Source organism: Gopherus flavomarginatus, chromosome 16, assembly GCF_025201925.1.
Source record: "Gopherus flavomarginatus isolate rGopFla2 chromosome 16, rGopFla2.mat.asm, whole genome shotgun sequence".
Taxonomy (NCBI): domain Eukaryota; kingdom Metazoa; phylum Chordata; order Testudines; family Testudinidae; genus Gopherus; species Gopherus flavomarginatus.
Genome location: NC_066632.1, coordinates 1,144,639 through 1,162,893, shown reverse-complemented (window position 1 = coordinate 1,162,893; position 18,255 = coordinate 1,144,639). Strand labels below are relative to the sequence as shown.

General features: G+C 55.1%; 3 protein-coding genes and 1 long non-coding RNA gene across 9 annotated transcripts in view; 1 reads left to right on the top strand and 3 right to left on the bottom strand.

Moving 5' to 3' along the window:
* The window catches only part of ICAM4 (intercellular adhesion molecule 4 (Landsteiner-Wiener blood group)), a 36,530-nt gene extending 36,023 nt beyond the window's left edge, over positions 1-507 (bottom strand). Inside the window, exon 1 of one of the 2 annotated variants that reach the window (XM_050924849.1) lies at positions 484-507. The gene's annotated coding sequence lies outside the window, so the exon portion shown is untranslated. The remainder of the gene's footprint in view (positions 1-483) is intronic. The other variant, XM_050924850.1, reaches the window with a different exon arrangement.
* The window catches only part of ICAM5 (intercellular adhesion molecule 5), an 81,793-nt gene that overhangs the window by 58,294 nt on the left and 5,244 nt on the right, over positions 1-18,255 (bottom strand). The window lies entirely within an intron of this gene.
* Positions 1-18,255, top strand: part of LOC127035231 (uncharacterized) — a 54,469-nt gene that overhangs the window by 34,525 nt on the left and 1,689 nt on the right. The window lies entirely within an intron of this gene.
* LOC127035209 (intercellular adhesion molecule 5-like) overlaps positions 1-18,255 on the bottom strand; it is a 36,957-nt gene that overhangs the window by 17,191 nt on the left and 1,511 nt on the right. Inside the window, exons 2-5 of one of the 5 annotated variants that reach the window (XR_007769597.1) lie at positions 17,905-18,186; positions 16,671-16,949; positions 15,757-15,999; positions 14,258-15,122 (exon numbers count right to left, since the gene is read on the bottom strand). Coding sequence is in view for 3 of the 5 variants with exons in the window: in XM_050924827.1 (XP_050780784.1) it covers positions 14,905-15,122; positions 15,757-15,999; positions 16,671-16,949; positions 17,905-18,186 (1,022 nt within the window). In the remaining 2 variants the exon portion in view is untranslated. Of the gene's footprint in view, positions 1-13,250; positions 15,123-15,756; positions 16,000-16,670; positions 16,950-17,904; positions 18,187-18,255 lie in introns of those variants that run through there. The other 4 variants (XR_007769598.1, XM_050924827.1, XM_050924829.1 and 1 more) reach the window with 4 other exon arrangements.

Sequence of the window (18,255 nt, the reverse complement as noted above, 5' to 3'; positions counted from 1 at the left end):
GTTGTTCCTCAGTACTTTACTGTAGCCATCTGGCCTTGCCCCATCACAACAGCCAATATTCATAACTTCAACTACAAAATGACACAGACATACAGACAGCATAATCATAACCAGCAACCCAGAACCTGGCCCTACACACCTTATATGACCCCCTTTACATAAGATTTGGTGCCACTACAGGACCTTGGTTGCAACCCATGTTCTATATGGTCCCAGTTTATATCAATAACATCACACCCTGCTAGTTAGAGATCAGCCCAACCCCCACCTGCCAGCTCTAACCACCAGCCCCCGCTCCCCTGCCAGAGTGAGAATCCAGGAGTCCTGGATCCCAGCCCCATCGCAATCTAACCCACCAGTCCCCACTCCCCTCCCAGAGCTGGGGAGAGAACCCAGGAGTCCTGGCTCCCAGTCCGCACTGCTCTAACCCACCAGCCCCCCACTCCCATCCCAGAGCCAAGGAGAGAACCCAGGACGTTATCCCCGACAATGGTGGTGCTGGCTGGAATGGTGGAATGAGGGTGCAGCCCAGGGGGAGCGTGTGCAGAGCTATCTGAGATAAGGGGACGTCCCAGGAAGCCCTCAGCCAGCTGACAGCCTTGGGCACGGAGCTACTTCGCCGTCCGTCTCAGCCGCCTCTAGCTGCCCTTCCCCAGGGGTGTGTCCGCAAGACACAGACTCTACCTGAGCCAGCTTTCAGCCGCCTCTAGCTGCCCTTCCCCAGGGGTGTGTCCGCAAGACACAGACTCTACCTGAGCCAGCTTTGCTGCAGCTTTTGTGGACGCCCCAGCGGGGAAGCCGTGGCAGCAGGGCCGTGCCCGCTGGGACCTGGGTAATTCCAGGGGCGGCTCTAGCCCGTGGGACTGCAGCGTGAGAGTGACGGGCGCTCAGGTCGCTTGGTGAAAGCCGGCACAGGGACGTCTGCCCACATGGCACTGGCACCTCTGGCTGCAGCAGACGTCACGGGGCAGTGCCCTTGGGAGTGCCCTGGGGGCTTCCACCAACCAGCAGCGCTGAGGCCCAGCCAGGGCCAATGCCTGGGGCAGGGGAGCACTGCCAGGCTGCTTGTCACTCAGGGTGAGAACTTGCATGTTCTGTTTCAGTTGCTTAGTGATCTGCTTTGTTCTTTTTGAACCACTTAAAATCTGCTCTTGTGGTTAATACATTTGTTTTGTTTCTGATTAAACCCAGTTGATGTAATTTCTACCTGGGGGGGGGCAAGAAGTCGGGATCATCTCGTGTCACATTGAGGAAGAGGATGGATTTTGTGTGACCCACACACCACCTGGCTGCGGGGATCTGCCCCAGCTGGTGGCACAGAGACCACTTAGCAAGAGAGATTAGTGAGTTTGCTTAACAGCCGGTTGGCTTCTAGCTCCTGCCCTAGCGGCTCATGCCCTATGCTCCAGCAGTCCCAGATTTGATCCCAGCGCCCGGGTCTGTGGGCGTTATGCTTGTGCTGTGCAGATTTTTCTATACAGTGCAAGACAGTATTATTTTGGGTTTCTCTCCCAAAGGGGTGTGCCCATGAGTGCTGGGGGAGTCCTCTCACCCAGAGCTGACCTCAGTCTGTGTCTGCAGTGATACCAGGCAGTTCTGTGTTCTTGGGGAACCAGGGCGCAGTATCCAGCCTGTCTGATCATGAAGGACCCTCCCCCCCCCCCCCCCGAACCAGAACAGATCAGAGAAAAGACTTGCAGAGAGCAGTGAAGGGCGATAGGAGACTCACCCAGACCCCACTGACAAGGGTGAAAGGATTAAGGCAACTCCCCCAGACTCATCTGCATCGAAGATGGAACAGGGCGGCATTGCCATTAGCTACAGAATGGAGACCAGAGATTCCAAGGCAAGAACGGCACTGAACTCTGGGACCAGAGGAGCAGGGAAGCAGTGCATCCTGGGGGACCTCTGCTCCAGATGTTAATGAATCCACCCAGCTCAGCAGTTATCAGACCAATTCTAGTAATAAATCCTTCATTGGGATCCAAAATAGTGAAGCCGCTTAATTGCATTGTGAGCTCCCCGGAAGGAACATCACCCATCTAGGGATCTGGGGCAAAAATCTGTCTAGGGATTGGTCCTGCTTTGAGCAGGGGGTTGGACAAGATACCTTCCAGCCCTGTTATTCTATGATCAGCTCCCATGGAGTAGCCTGAAGAAACCCTTGAGTCATCAGTTTACCTATAAAGAAATCTAGTGTTCTCCCGTGAGCCATTGTTTCTCTACAAAACCCCCGACCCATGTTCAGGGAAGTGTTCTGATGCAGGGAGCCAAACTCTGCCTTTTTTTCTGCTTTGCCACTCCGGCCGCCCCACAGGTTTGGTTTTTTTGCTTGGGGCGGCAAAAAAGCCAGAGCCGGCCCTGCAAGTGGGTCACGACCAGAATAATTATAATGTGAAAGTGCGGATAGAGACGTGCTGAACCTGGGGCATATGAGGGTGGCAGCTTGAAAAGGCTGCTCGACCCAGCCTACTGAGTCCAGGGGCATATAAGGGGGGGTCAGCTTGAAAGACTGATTGACCTGGTCCACTCAGACTTCCTCTGTTAGAGAGAGAGAGTGTATGTGTGTGGGTGTGGGTGTGTGCACGTGCGTGTGCAGGGCCAGCTTTAGGAAGTGCAGGGTCTGATCTGGATACCTGGTGGTAATCCAGGTCTTTGGCAGCAGGTCCTTCACTTGCTCCGAGTCTTTTGTGGTACAGAAGGACTCGCCGCTGATATGCTGCCGAAGACCTGGACCTCCGCTGGGTGAGTAAAAATTAGAAAGGCGCCTAAGTTAGGCACTCTTCTTTAGGGGGCGGGGCCCTCTTAGGTGTGGGGCCCGATTTGGGGGAATTGGCCTCAAGCTGGCCCTGTGTGTGTTCGTTCACCTGGTGGTGGGGCTGGAGAAGCCCAGCCCTGGGGAAGCGAGGTCCTGCAGGGTAGCTCCATTGGGAGGGGACGTGCAGCAGAGAGAAGCAGAGCTCCGAATGAACACACAGTGACACAAGCAGCACATTGAGAGAATTACAACCCCCTCACCCCCCAAGAGTAACGAAATAAATGAGCGTGCCCCAAAGTAACGGGCACATCTGGTAACAGCAGTGGGGTGTGGGCCTACCTGTGTGTGCTGCAAGAGGCCAGAGAGCCTAATTCCCAAAGCAGAGCGAGGGAACCCAGGCTGGGGGAGCAGGAGGGGCTCGGTGAAATCCCATCAGGTGAGGAGACATCCCAGAACGGGGTCCAACCCATCACACCCTCCCTCTGCCTGGGCTGGCTGGGGCTGGTCGGCGTTGGCCGGGCGCTCTGACGGCCAGCCTTGTCTTCTCCTGGGCTGGCCGCCGGCTGATTCTTTGATGCCTGGCTCGGGAGGTGCCTCTCCCCATGTAACTGCTCAGTGCCCAGCTGTAAGGGGGAGCGACCAGGTCTGAGCCCAGTTTTCTGTACATGCCAGTGTGTAAACCCCTCCCCATGGCCTGGCTGTGTGGCTCCAGGTGCCCATGCTCAGCTCGCCACACACCTTCCTGCAAGCCCTGGTGCCACATGTTACCCTGTGTAGCCTATAGAATTAACCCGCTGGCTTGCATAGATCTAGCTTTTCGTAGCGTTCAAATATTTGGTTTATTGTAACAGGTTTATAGATTTATATAAAGGTGAGTTTGGCTGTAATGCAAGGGCCCTACAGGCCAGATCCTGTATGTTGAGCTCAGGCAAAGTTAGCATCTATGTCTGGGGCCTTTCACCCAGAGAGACAGATAACGGTAGAATGGCACAGGAGGGGTTCCCAAAGTTGTACCCTCAGACTTAACTGGTGCACCACCAGGAAAGAACTGAAATAACCGGGAGAACAAAAATAGTGTGTGCGTGTTTGTGTGTGATCTAATGTCATTAATATGTCTGTACGTGTCATCAATATGCACAGACAGACCAGCCTATGGCGTACGAGACCCTAATGTTTTTGTGGGTGAGAGCTGAAGGTTGGGCACAGGGGGAGGGTCAGGCACCTGGCCCCTATAAAAAGGGCCTGGCTAGAGGGGGCCTGGGCTGGTTTTTCCTAGAACGTGCTAAGTTCCAAGGGGACTGGGTGAAGCTGCTTTCCCGAAGCCTTTGCTCTGAGTTTTGTGTGTTAGGTTTTCATTTTCAGTTTAAGTTAGTTAAGTAAACTTGAAGTTTGCTCCAATAGCTCTTGGCTCCAGCTTCTTTTAAGCTCTGCCCCCTCCCTCAAGAACCCCCGAGGCGAGGCTGGGCCTGTGTCAATCACCACCAGGTTATCAAGGAAGGGTGTGAGTGTTACCCAAAGCTTTGTAGCATATAACACCGTAATATAATCTGTTAAGTCTGAGGGTACAGACTTGGAAACCCCCCTGTGCCATTCTCAGAGCAGCAACACAATCGTAACTTTGTAACTGGTTGTTTTACCATTTAATTACTACTTCATTTCTCTTAATTAAAAGTCTTTACAGCTCTGTCTGTCTCAGTGGGAGCTTCCTGTCATCTCTCCAAGGGCCCTTTGTAAATTCTGTGGAGCCTGATTCGGACCAAGAACCTTATTATCTTCTGTTGAAACAGACTGGTGAGCCTGAAACCCCACACTATCCAAATTCATATTATTAACCTCCTCAATCAGGCAACAGACCAGCAAGCCAGACAGGAAACTCCAGGCATGTCTGACAGGGATTTCCCGGGATTCCAGGCCTCTTCAGACCCCTGAGACTCTCATCTGAGGCATAAGTAAAGAGTTACAGCAAGATTCTGTGTCTTGCTCGCTCACTCTTAAGAGCACAGGAACCTGATTTCCGGTGACTGTTTCCTGTTTACGTGGTCGGACTTAGTGTTTTAGCTCAGAGGTTTTGAATTTAAACTTGCAAGATAAAGAGTAACCGTGTTGTTATTTAAAGTGATACATGCGTTTAAGGGGCTTTGTTGAAGGTTGAGTTATAACAAATGCTACCCATAAGATATTAACAATAGCATTGGGCCTGATGACCCAAGCTAGCGGTGGTGGGGAAGTTGATAAATCTATGTATTAATTGCCGCCAAGAGGCCGCAGTAACTCAGAACTTGTATAGTTCGAGCTACCTTATTTCAGTCCCCTCAACTCTCCCAGGCTGCATATCTGAGCTCTCTGCCTCAGTTTCCCCCAGCTTTTTGGCAGGCCCCTACGGGAAAAGAGACCTTTCAATCAGCTACGAGCCATCGAGCGAAGAGAGGGGAACGTGCCCCCTCTCCTCTATCATTTACTTGGGACTAATTGAACTAAGTGTAAAAACTGGTTTGCCGGGGTGCGGGGAGGAGTGTTTCCTGTGGTTTCTGTGAAGGGAGCCCTCAGTTTTCAGAGTAAAGAACAGCAGAGTGTTCATTACACAGTTTATTATACAGGCAGGTCAACAGTGAAGTTTTAGAATTGAAATGAGTTCTGTGTTATGCGTTAAGGTGAATGGAGCAAGCACGAGAGCAGAGTTTGTTGGAGTTCCCCGCAGTCTGGCTTCCGAAAACTTTGCCAGAAAAGACTTTCAGGAATATGGAGAAGGTTTAAACAGCTGAGGAACAGTGAGATGATCTCTGAGCATTGTAACCCGTGGGGTTTTGTGAGTGAGGCGTTTGATGTAGAAACCGAGCAGAAAAAAAGGCTAAACTGGTAACGGAAATAGCTCTTGAATGTCTGCTTGTGGCTTGTAGTTCACTGGGAAAGTAATTGAATAAAAAATTAGTTACTCAGAAAAGCCCAGCAAACTTTGGATGAGGGAGGAAAGTTATTCAGGACTTAATGAATCGGCTCCATGTATTGTCAGAGGAGCGGTCAGTGCTTTTCCAAAACAAGCAGGAGTTAGAGAAAACGTTAGAACGGTCTAGGTACCAGGTACAGGCAGCAGGAGAAGAAGCACATTGTTGGCAAGAGCCAGTGGCTGCCAGATTGAAATCACTGGATGGCTGTAAATCAGTCCGAGGTCGGCTGTTGGAAAGAATCAAAGAGTTGGAAACAATGGGAGAAGCATTCGAGGAGGACAAAGAATCGGTTCCCATCCCTACTGGCATGGTGGAACCGACGGAGATAGAGAAACCTGCAGGCCAATTACTAGAAGGAGGGCGAGAGAGTTAGCTCAGGCTGATACGGTACCTTTAGGAGCGGAGTTGGAGATTGAGTCTCAGGAGCCACTGGGAGTCAGGAGAGGAAGTTGGCGCTGCAGAAGCTACTAGCAGTCTGCAGATAGGAAAAGGAAGTCCCAGGGCAGCAGCACAAGAGGTGAAGTTAAGTAGAGGAGGCCACTAGTGATGTAAAGGATGAGATGAGCAGAGCAAAGGGGGAGGAGATATCCTCTCCTCTGTTAGTGTCTGCCCCTATAGTGAAAAGGCAGTGCCTTTAGAGACTGCGATTGTTCAGGGACTAGAAGAGGCAATGTCACAAGTGTCACGAGTAGCTAGTGCCTGTGATGTAGTAATCTCTAGGTTACAACAGAGAGAGATACAACAACCAAGGGATGCAATTCCTGCTCCTCCACCCAAGGTTACATTGGCACCATATAGATCAGGAGACCCAGCCCCTTTGGGTGGACACCAGGGCCGGCTTTAGGAAGTGCAGGGCCCAATTTGAACAGTTTAGATGGGGCCCCAGCATGACTATAAAAAAAAATGTAAAAAAACACATGGGGCTTGTACTCACCAGGCAGCGCTCCGGGTCTTCGGCGGCAGGTCCTTCACTTGCTCCAGATCTTCGGCGGCACAGAAGCACCCACTGCTGAAGTGCTGCCGAAGACCCAGAGCAAGCGAAGGACCCACCGCCAGAGACCTGGAGCACCACCAGGTGAGTAAAAATTAAAAAGACGCCTCTAGCCAGAGAAGAGATTTTCACTGGGCGCGGGGCCCCCTTAGGCGTGGGGCCCGATTCGGGGAATTGGTGGAATTAGCCTAAAGCCGGCCCTTGTGGACACTTATTGGCATATGGGCGATCATCAAGGTTGCCTACATTCCTAGGATTTCATGGACTCTCTACACCTCCTTGGTATATGCTGGTCTCCTGGTGTACCGGTAGAACACCTTACTACATCAGATCTTAACGGGCTGAGAGATGTCCTGCATCAGTGTGGAGATGCCTTGAGTGTAGGACTTACAGGTTTTATGGAAAGTTACCTTGCTCATCCAGGATTATTTCCAGAGGAAAGTTCTAATCACTCTGATGAGGAAAATGTGGATTTGGGTAGGAGAAGTAAAAACATAGAAATTATAGATTCCAGCCCAGATAGAAGCCCAGATCCTGATCCGGAGAGAAGATCCTCAGATTCTAATTCTGATTGCCCTGTAGCAGTTGTTACAGATATTAAGACCCTAGATCTGGTAGCTAAGCAAGTAGGGATGATGGAGGATTCTTCAGTTGCAATGCATGCACAACATGTACAAGAAACAGCAAAAGTGTTTGGCTTCCCAAGGAAGATTGGGTTAAAATCTTACAACTCACAGTGAATCCAGCGTTAGGGAGTACTTTTGCCACCTGAGTTTAGGGTAGGAGAAAGATCTTTTAAAGACACAGTAGCCCTCTTGGAACATAATCAGCATCTGGGGCAAGCTGGAGTGACCATCCTGTCTAATCTAAAGCAGAGACCTAATGAGTCCCCCCATCAATTTCACCTGTGGTTAAGGGCAGCATGGCACAGTCACATGAAAAAGGAAACAGACGAGCCACTGTACGTTAGTTTGTTGGTCAATAACTCTCTTCCCCATTTGCAGGCAAAGGTTAACATGCATATAACTAATGGCACTTCTTTGAAGGAGGCAGTAGCCTTACTGGCCAAGGCATATTCTCAAGGAGGCCCTAAAATAGGAGCCTCTGTTGCAATCCTTCGGGAACCATGAGCTGATCCCACCGTGAGGCTTGAGGGACCCCCAGGGTTAGGCCGAGGTGTTCCTACCTTCCCTAGGTACCACCATTGGCAAAATGACCCTAAACCACTTAATAATCCTGGCCCTTCGAGTGGACGTGCCCCACGACAGGGTTATGTGTTTGGACCCCAGGGAGGGGCCCGGGAGCGTGTTCCTTTCTTTTCAGATTCCGCCCAGAACAATTCATGCCTGCAGAGACCCAAGTCACCACCTCGTCACAGAAATGGGGACTCCATTGTAATGATGTAGCAGGCTCTTGAGGTTCAACGATGGGATATCCGGGAACTCAAAGCATGTGTGAATGAGCCGATGATGGAAGGCCAAGACCCAGCATCCTCGAACCATCCAGTGGCCTCCGTTGAACCATTTCCTTCTCTCCAGTAAGAGCCTGTCCTCCTCCAGAGTTGGCTGCATCCGAAGAGATAGAAGCAGAACCCATAGATTATTTGTCTGCATATGCTACAGATTATTCGGCATGATGTCAACTAGCCCCAAGTGTAGTCATAGCCCTGTTAGGCAGGGATGCAAGTGGGAGACCCACAGTCTCTGCAGTGGTAGGGGGCCGCCCCAGGAATTTTATTATAGATACTGGGGCAGCAATTAGCATTGTCCATATCAAGGATCCTAGATCCTCTTCTCTGTCATCAGGTTGTACAAAAACGCTTTCAATTTTTGCAAACAATCAGGTTGTTACCACACTTTCTAAACCCATTGAAGTACAGAGAGGTCACCTAGGAAAGGTTCAGACCGTTGTGTTGATGAAATTAGCAGAACCAAGGAATTGCCTATTGGGAACTGATTTCCTGTACAAACAGGGATATGTTCTTGATTTGGTTAACCCAGGGGTCTCAAACTCAATTTACCTTAGGGCCAGTGCCTTTCCTCGAATCCTCCCAGCAGGCCAATAACATCGCTGAAGATGGTGTTCATGCCACCTCGTGGCCCATTTATCACCCTTTTCCCTCGCTCCCTTGGCCTCATGCTGGCGACTAGTGATGCTGCCTCCATGGCTGACTCTGCCCGGCGACTAGTGATGGTATCCCTGTCCCTCTCCCCTAGCCAATGGGAGCTGCTGAGGGGGACACCTGCAGCAGACAGCCGGCAGTGTGGCTGCATGGGTCTCTCCTCTACGGCTCCGCCAGCAGGGGTAGGGAACCGCTTGCAGGGAGCCAAGCTGCCCAAGGTGAATGCCCAGGGGGGGTCCCAGGAGCAGCAGGCTGGAGCAACATTGAGGGGAGGAGATGTGACTCGCTCCTGCCCACTCCCCTCCTGGCCCCACCTTTGGCCGGCAGCCATGAGGGCTGGATGAAAGAACTTTTAAAAAAGTTTCCATGGGCCACGGTGGGGAGGTTCTAGGGTGACCAGAGAGCAAGTGTGAAAAATCGGGATGGGAGGTGGGAGGGTAATAGGAGCCTATATAAGAAAAAGACCCAAAAATTGGGACCGTCCCTATAAAATCATGACAACTGGTCACCCTAGGAGGTTCTTCTTTTCTTCACAGTGCCCTGTGATTGCCTTCTCAGGGTGGATTACATCAGCCCCACCTGGCTCCAGGCTTTTTTCTCCTTGCAGTTCCTCTGTACCCAGTCCCACACACACTCCCTTGTTCACACTCTCCCTGATCGCCTGGTGGAATATTGCAAAGCTTGAAGGTTATACAAGTGGTAGCTGAAAAGGTTACAAAACTTGCAAAAGTTACAAGATGTAAAAGGCTCTGCTAAAAATGACTAAATGTTACAAAGTTTGCAAAAGGTTACAGAACGTAATGATCACTAGCAAGGACTGAAAAGTTACAAAGCTTAACAATCGCATTCTACTGGCCTGAGCCGAGCCTTTACACGCACTGAAGACACCAGTCAACCAAGCTATTCCCCCGATTCCCACTTTGAAAACCTCACCATTATCCAGTCCAACCCAGCCTATCAGAATTTAACTAGCCAACGTACACCCAGCTTTCTTGTCCACACTCCCCCACTAGGTTACAGTTAAAGTCATTACTGGCTCGTAAGAAGAACCACCTCATACAAACTACTAACGATATGGACAAAGCCAAACACGCTCTTACCCAGTTAATGAATGAGGGTCACGACTCTGCAATGACTCCTGGGAAAAAATTTGGATTAAAAGGACTGGATATTATCCAAGGAAGTGCAATTAATTTCTCTGTTTTAGGATGCCTGCAGCATAGAATCTCAGGGTTGGAAGGGACCTCAGGAGGTCATCCAGTCCCACCCCCTGCTTAAAGCAGGCCCAATCCCCAGACAGATTTTGGCCCAAGATGCCTAAATGGCCCTTCAAGGATTGAGCTTACAACCCTGCACTTAGCAGGTCAATATGCAAACCCCTGATATCTAACCAGCCCAAACAGAGACCTACATGGGCACCAAATGTTAAGGCTAATGAATAGGTATACATGGTGCCTACTCCAGAAATATGCCAGGGTCCAGAATACCAGCTTTATAATCACCTTCCTACACCCGACCAAGGGAAACTGGCATTAAAACTGTCCCCACAGATAACCACCTGCATCCGTACCTATGTGACAAGGTTCATTGTTGCAAACCACCCCGTCAAAGGGGGGCATGTAGCCTATAGGATTAACCCACTGGCTTGCATAGATCTAGCTTTTCTTGGCGTTCAAGTATTTGGTTTATTGTAACAGGTTTATAGATTTATATAAAGGTGAGTTTGGCTGTAATGCAAGGGCCCTACAGGCCAGATCCTGTATGTTGAGCTCAGGCAAAGTTAGCATCTATGTCTGGGGCCTTTCACCCAGAGAGACAGATAACGGTAGAATGGCACAGGAGGGGTTCCCAAAGCTGTACCCTCAGACTTAACTGGTGCACCACCAGGAAAGAACCGAAATAACCGGGAGAACAAAAATAGTGTGTGTGCGTGTGTGATCTAATGTCATTAATATGTCTGTACGTGTCATCAATATGCACAGACAGACCAGCCTATGGCGTACGAGACCCTAACATTTTTGTGGGTGAGAACTGAAGGTTGGGCACAGGGGGAGGGTCAGGCACCTGGCCCCTATAAAAAGGGCCTGGCTAGAGGGGGCCTGGGCTGGTTTTTCCTAGAACGTGCTAAGTTCCAAGGGGACTGGGTGAAGCTGCTTTCCCGAAGCCTTTGCTCTGAGTTTTGTGTGTTAGGTTTTCATTTTCAGTTTAAGTTAGTTAAGTAAACTTGAAGTTCGCTCCAATAGCTCGTGGCTCCAGCTTCTTTTAAGCTCTGCACCTTCCCTCAAGAACCCCCGAGGCGAGGCTGGGCCTGTGTCAATCACCACCAGGTTATCAAGGAAGGGTGTGAGTGTTACCCAAAGCTTTGTAGCATATAACACCGTAACACCATCCGTATCTTCTGAAGAGCAGCAACACAATCCTAACTTTGTAACTGGTTGTTTTACCATTTAATTACTACTTCATTTCTCTTAATTAAAAGTCTTTACAGCTCTATCTGTCTCAGTGGGAGCTTCCTGTCATCCCTCCAAGGGCCCTTTGTAAATTCTGTGGAGCCTGATTCGGACCAAGAACCTTATTATCTTCTATTGAAACAGACTGGTGAGCCTGAAACCCCACACTATCCAAATTCATATTATTAACCTCCTCAATCAGGCAACAGACTGGCACCACGAGGGCTGGTTTAACTGCTCAGCTGGGGGGTTTAAACCTGCTCCCACCAGGGGGGGCCTGTTTCCTAACTGGTCCTGCCCAGAGCCCATTTCCCTCCCCATTGTCACCCCCCTGCCTTGGCCCTCCCCGCCAGTGCTTGGATGTGCCAGGCATGTCCTGGCTCTGAGAGGCTCAGGGCTGGGTGTGCTGGCTAGTGTGTGTCTCATGGCCCAGACCCCCCCCTCCCTTTGTCTGGTTTGGCTCCACCACGGCTCCACCAGTGCTCCAGCAGGCAGGCAATGCGCCTTTCACTTTAATTTCCTCCCCAGCTGCTGCTTCCTCCCCGCAACGGCTGCACGTGTGTGCACATGTGTTTGTGCGTACGTACGTGTGTGTGCACCTCTGTGTGTGCTGGGGCCAGCTCCCCGCTAGCCTGGGAGGGAGAGTGCCAGCAAATGCTCTGTGTGGGTCGGGAACTCACCCAAGCTGCTGGATTCCTTCACTTTTAGCGCCTTTATGGCAATGCCATTTGGGCTCGGAACTACTGCGCTGCTCTAGCCCCTGTTGCCCGGGGAGCCAGGCAGCTCCCCCCTCTCCCCATAGTGACCCAGGGAGCCAGGGCAGGGCTGTTATCCCACTACTGCCCATGCAGAGACTGAGGAATAGAGACTTGGCCCAGGCCACCCAGGAAGCTCTGGCAGAGACGGGAACTGAACCTGTCCTGAGGCCCAGGCTAGTGCTCTAAATACTAGGTCGTTCTGCTAGACAACCCTTACAGGGTGGTGTGACTTCACCCACCACTGAGATGCATCCACCTCTGAGCTGGAACGTGGCAGCTGTTTGCAAGCAGCACAGTTACGCTGCCCAATGGTGCAGGGCAGGGAGTGAAACACACTGGCGTGAATCCGCTCCTGCTACAGTGGCCAGACTCTATGGACGCAGCCCTCTGCCTGGCGTGAGCCCTCCTGCCCCGCTGGAGTATTGCCAGACTCCCAGGACAGGTGCTAGGTCTCCAGGAGAAAGGGGCAGCGCGGGTGGCAGGGGAGGGATGGAATGGGGCTGGGTGAAGCTGTACCGTGAGCCATGGGCACCCTGTGTTCAGTCTAACGGGCGCCACACAAGGGGAAATGGGGTGCAGCCGCCCGTGCCACCACTAGGGGGTGCTGCTGGTATGCACAGTGTGGTATGGTAGCAAAAAGTGACTGAGTGCGGAGGGAGGGTCTATTCCGGGCTCTGCCGGTGAACTTGGACAAGTACCTGTGCCTCTCTGTGCCTCAGTTTCCCCTGCTGCCCCTTCTTTAGTTAGATTGTGAGTCCTGTGAAGCAGGTACTGTCCCGCACGGTGTGTTTCTGCAGCGCCCAGCACAACATGACCCTGGTCCTGGTTGGGGTCAGGGAGGAACTGGGCACAACAGATCCTCAATATCAATGAGGTTGGGGCAGCACCTGGCGTGACAGGGCCCTGATCTCGGCTGGGGTTGGGTTAGCGCCCGGCGTGACAGGGCCCTGATCTCGGCTGGGGTTGGGGCAGCGCCCGGCGTGACAGGGCCCTGATCTTGGCTGGGGTTGGGGCAGCGCCCGGCGTGACAGGGCCCTGATCTTGGCTGGGGTTGGGGCAGCGCCCGGCCCGATGGGGCCCCGCTCTCGGCTGTGGGCTCTGTGTAATGCGACCTGCTACGGGTCACTCTTGCACGGGTGCCAGGAGCACTGTTCTGAGCAGCTCCAGCCACACGCCCCAGTAACCGCACAGGAGCTGGTGGGTCACACTGACAATATTTTCATCCTTTATTTGCACAGCCTCCTTCTCGTTAGCCGGCCTGCGCTCGGTTCTCCGTGATTCTAGCTCCTGGCTCGACCCGGGTGGACAATCTCCCCAGTCGGCAATGCTCCTGTCGCCCCAGTCCTCTGTGCGGCCTGTGATCCATCATGCGGTAGCTGCCAGGCGCCCGGGTCTCCAGGGCGTTGCAGGGCCGGGTCTCTGCCCTGCAGCGTGTGCCGTACAAAATGGGCATTACCTGGCAGGACGCAGGCGGGGCGGGGCTGGGCCAGGCTCTGAGTTGCTCCTTCCTCCAGCTGCCGATGGGTGAGGCTGACTCACGCTCAGGGCTGTCAGAGTGGGGCTAGGGAGGGAACCCAGCTCAGTGTGGCGGGAGCCCTGGGGGCTTTTCCACCCTCCTCTGCAGCGTGGGGCCTGGATCACCCCAGCACAGGGCCCCTGATCAGTTCCCTGCATGGCAGAGTCTCCAGGGCTGGTCGTTCCTGTTCTCTGCCCTGGGCCTGACCTGCTGGGATCAGCAGAGGCGTGATGTGCTGAAAGGCTGGACCGTCCCAGGGGCTCAGCCCCCACCTGCAGGGGAGGGGGGTTCCCCAGAGCCAGTCCCCAGCGAGGCACCCCGAGAACAGCCGGTTTGGCCAGAGAGCTTCTTCGTGCCCCCACAACGCACTGGGCTCTGCTGGCAATCCCGGCCCTGAGACGCTCTGCAAACGCCACCAGCCCTTTAACTCTGATGGCTCCGGGGCCAGCTGCTCCCCAGCCCCCTGACAACAACAAACGAGCCGCGGGGTCGGAAAAGTCCCGCAGGGGAATTTACCACCGTTTGCCTGTAACATAGAAACAGTTCCCTTCGCCCCCCACCAGAGTCTCTCCCTTACACTCTCTTCACACTGACGGTGGGGTTCGCTTCCAGTTATTAACATCATTGATCCCCTGCCCCCTCCCATCCCGGCCTGAGGAGCACAGATCCTGGTCCCTGCCACGCCGTGCCCAGCTCATTCCCACAGGAGAGGGAGACCTGGTATCCCTGAGTCTGCTCCATGGCTGGGGATATGGGAGGGGAGGGAGGACGTAGGGTCTTGCAATTCAGCTGATCCAAGAACGGATCCCCCGACCTGTCTCAGTTGCACAGACCCGGCGATCCCAAAGCCCGTCTGGTTAGTGTTGAACAGTTTTCACAGTGATCCCGTGGATCCATTCGCACGTGTCCCGGGCGGCCGCCTCCCCAGCTGGGGCAGAGCTCGTGTGCGGCTCGGAGGTGCCTTCCCCATCACTAGCAGAAGTGGTTACAGGTGGCCGTTAACGCCGTTCCTCTCCTGGCACAACTGTTCCGACTTAGTGTTTCCTGCTGGGCCTGGGGTCTCCCAGCCACCTGCTTCTCCAGTGGGGCAGAGCTCAGCTGCAGCCAGACGTCCCTCTGGCCAAGGACATGGGAGATTCCAGCTCTGGACGTCCTGGGGTGTCTGCCCCGCGCCGGGCACCTCCCTCCTTCTCCAGAGAGCAGCTGGTGTGTGCAAGGGAGGGCCCCGGGCTGCCAGCGCAGAGGCCATGAACCGCCAGGCTCTTGGCACTGCCCAGCATCCCAAGGGTTAACGGGGCCACCCCGCGGGTGAAGGGGTAAAGCAGCAGCCAGGAGCCCCAGGGCTCTGGGTCCTGCACTCCAGGCTAGACACTGTGCTCCACATCCGGCGGGCTCTGGGCGGCCCCGTTCAGGCTCCTCTGCTCGGCCGGCTTGCCCTGCTCGACAAGCTTGGCCTGCTGCTGTCTCAGGCGGTACTTGCGGATTCTCTTGGAGCGATAGTACATGTAGCCCCACGCGGCTAGTCCGGCCCCAGCAGCAGCCGCACCTACCAGCCCCAGAACCAACGGCAGGATGTGGAAGTCTGTTAAAGAAGGAGCGAGGTTGAGAAGGACAAAGAGCTGGTTCAGTCTCGTGGGGTGGGCAGTGGGCTGGGACTCAGGACACTTGGCTTCTACTCTTCCCCCCGCCCCAGCCACTGGCTTTGGGCAAGTGCCTCAGTTTCCCCTGCAACTCTTTGCCTTTTAGATGGTGAGCTCTCTGGGCAGGGACTGTCCCTCACACTGTGTCTGTGCAGCACCCAGCCCAATGGGGCTCTGATCTCGGCCAGGGTCTGGACAGCGCCCGGCCCGAAGGGGCCCTGATCTCGGCTGGGGCCAGGGCAGCGCCTGGCGCGAAGGGCCCCTGATCTCAGTTGCTGTTCTGTCATATTACACATAATAAGTAGCAGTAGGAGTTGGGACAGAGATGCACCTGAAAATCGACAGGCTGCAGGACTCTGCCAGTCTGACCTCCAGCAGGACACCAGGCCAGAGAATGGCAGCCTGGATCCCCGTACTGAGCCCCACAGCTTTGGGGGGCACTTGGGATCCTAAATCCCACGGAAAGTTAATGGGGTTTTACCTGAGACCCATTCACTTGTGCTCCTTAATCCCCTTGGTGCTCTGGAATCCCCCCCACCGGGTCGCCTGCTGGAGGCTCCACCAAAGGCCACTTACATTCCACCTGGACGGTCACATCCCGGCTGGCTGAGCCGTGCGGGTTGGATGCTTTGCAGTGGTAGGTCCCAGCATCCTCTCTCCTGACCTGCCGCTGCACCCCGATGCTGATGGACACCCCGTCCTTCGTGCACTCCACGGCTGGCGCTGGGTTCCCCCGGGCCAGGCAGGAGAAGTTTTGCTCCGTCCCCTCCTTCCAGATCCACTCCCTGGGGCAGCCGGAGTCGTCCATCCTGGGCCCGTCTGGAAGCGAGAAGGGGCGGTTGGTTACGCTGCCCAGTGCTGTGTAGCCACATCTCCTGCCCTCCCCTGGGGCTGCTGCCAAGGATGGCGGCTCTTCCCTGCCACAGGAGCCTCCTCGCTGGGCTCTCCCCACTGCCCTGCCTGGCACCAGCAGCCCTGCTCTGGGGCAGCACAGGGGGCCCTGCGGGCAAGGCAACAGCCTGGACTTGGGAGCTCTGGGGTCAAGCCCTGCCTCTGCCGTGGCCGCCCGGTGTGACCCTGGGTCTGAGCCAATGGGGCCCTGATCTGGGTCAGGGTCTGGGCAGCTCCGGGTGCGATGGGGCCCTGATCTGGGTCGGGGTCTGGGCAGTGCCCAGTGCGATGGGGCCCTAACACCCTAATGCTAAGAACCGATTGGACCCAGTGGATTTCTCTGGCTGCTGCTGCACAGGAATGGCTGCCCCAGGTCGCAGGCACAAGGAAAGTCCCTGTCCCAGCCGAGTGCGTCTGAAGAAAAGCTTGTGGGAATGGAGCGGGAGGATGGGCCGGGAGCCCTAGATTTGAGTCCTTGGCCGAGGCTCTGGGGGGCTCAGTGGACATGTGAAAAGGGGGAGTTGCTTCGAGCGCAGAGCGTGGCCGGTGGTGACAGGCCGGAGCAGCACCTCAGACTGAGCCGCGGCCCCTCTACTCACAGAGGACAGTGAGCCTGGCGGACGTGTGTTTCACAGCCGGGATGCCTGAGTGAGGCCTTGCTTCACACGTGAACTCCCTCCCATCGTCTTCCTCGCCAGCCGTCAGCTGGAACTGCAGAGGGGGCTGGGCGGGGGCGCTGGGGACCAGGACTCCCTTGGCATCTCTGAGCTGGAGCAGGACGCCCAGGGGCTCGGGCTCAGGAGAACGGCACGTAACGGTCACGCTGCTGTTAACGAGGATCCGGGACTCAGTTACCTCCAGGACAGGCTTGGGGAGACCTGCAAGGGACCAGGACAGAGCTGCTGCTTGGCCCGGGCTGCTGATCCCCCTCCGAGGGGCCGCATGCTGGCACCCCGGCAGGAGGCTTCACTCGAGACCCGACGGGTGAGATGGTTGAAGCCAGCTGGGAGCTGGACACACCTGGCCCCTTCAAGTTGACCCCCAGATCCCGAATGGAGTTAGGCCCAGATCCCATGGGAGTTAGACGCCTAGTTCCTCCCGCAGGTTGCTCCACGCATGGACTGGTACCTAAATCCCCATGGCTCCCCCCCACCCCACCTCTCCCCTCCAGCTCTGGTTGGCGAGGGCTCCGTTCTCTGGCAGCACCCGCTCCTCATGCCCTGCGTCAGGGTATGAACCTGCCTCTCCCCAGCGGGGCAGGCCGGGCCAGGGGCAGACTGACCCCGGTCTCCACATGGCTGGGGGGGCTCAGAGGCCTCACTCGCTCCCTTCCAGCCCAGTGCAGCTCTGACTCTCTGGAGCCGCTGGGAGGAATTCCCTGGCCTGGGCTACACAGCTGCTCGGCCGCGATGGCAGCATGGTTTGTTGGGAGCATCCCCGGCTCAGTGGAGCGCCTGTGTGGAAGGGGAGCCAGGTCAGAGCCCCACAGAGGGGCTGTCGGGGGACGAGTCCCAGGCCAGGCTAGGACTGGGCGTGGGAGCAGGGAGGGGATCTGGTGCCGGGGGACCCATGGGAAATTGGGCCCGGGGGGGGGCTGAGTTCTGTTCTGGGCTTGGGGCGAGTTTCAGCCTGAAAACGCCAATGGAAAGTCCAGGGGGAGGAACTGATGTGAACTGAAACCAGCCCCCGCGGGAGCTGAACCCACAGAGATCTGCCCAGCCTCCGTGCCAGCCCAGCCCACAGTGCAGACGTCACCCGCCAAGCCCCTCGAGCCCTCAAAATCTGGGCAGGCCCTGCTCTGGGCGTGGCCAGGACCCCCCCCCAGACACTCACTGTAAATGAGAACGCTCTGCCCTGCGGATCTGGACACGGGCCCCATGGTCACGGTGCAGTTCAGCTCGCGCTGTCCCGGGAACGGGGACCAAACCTCGCCCTGGGCGGTGGCTGTGTCATCCGACGTGGCGACGGTGAAGTTCAGGCTCTCCCCCCCAAAGGACAGGGTGAACCGGGCCTCTCCTGCAGTGGGGAAGACCCCGGCCACCCGACAGCGGGCAGTCGCCCTGGTGCCCACCTCGATATAGAGGGAGGTTAGGAGCTGGGGCTCCTCTGGGAGATCTGCAGTAGGCGAGAAAAACCATCGCGGGGCATGAGGGCAACATCAGCAAAGGGAACCACTTGGGACCC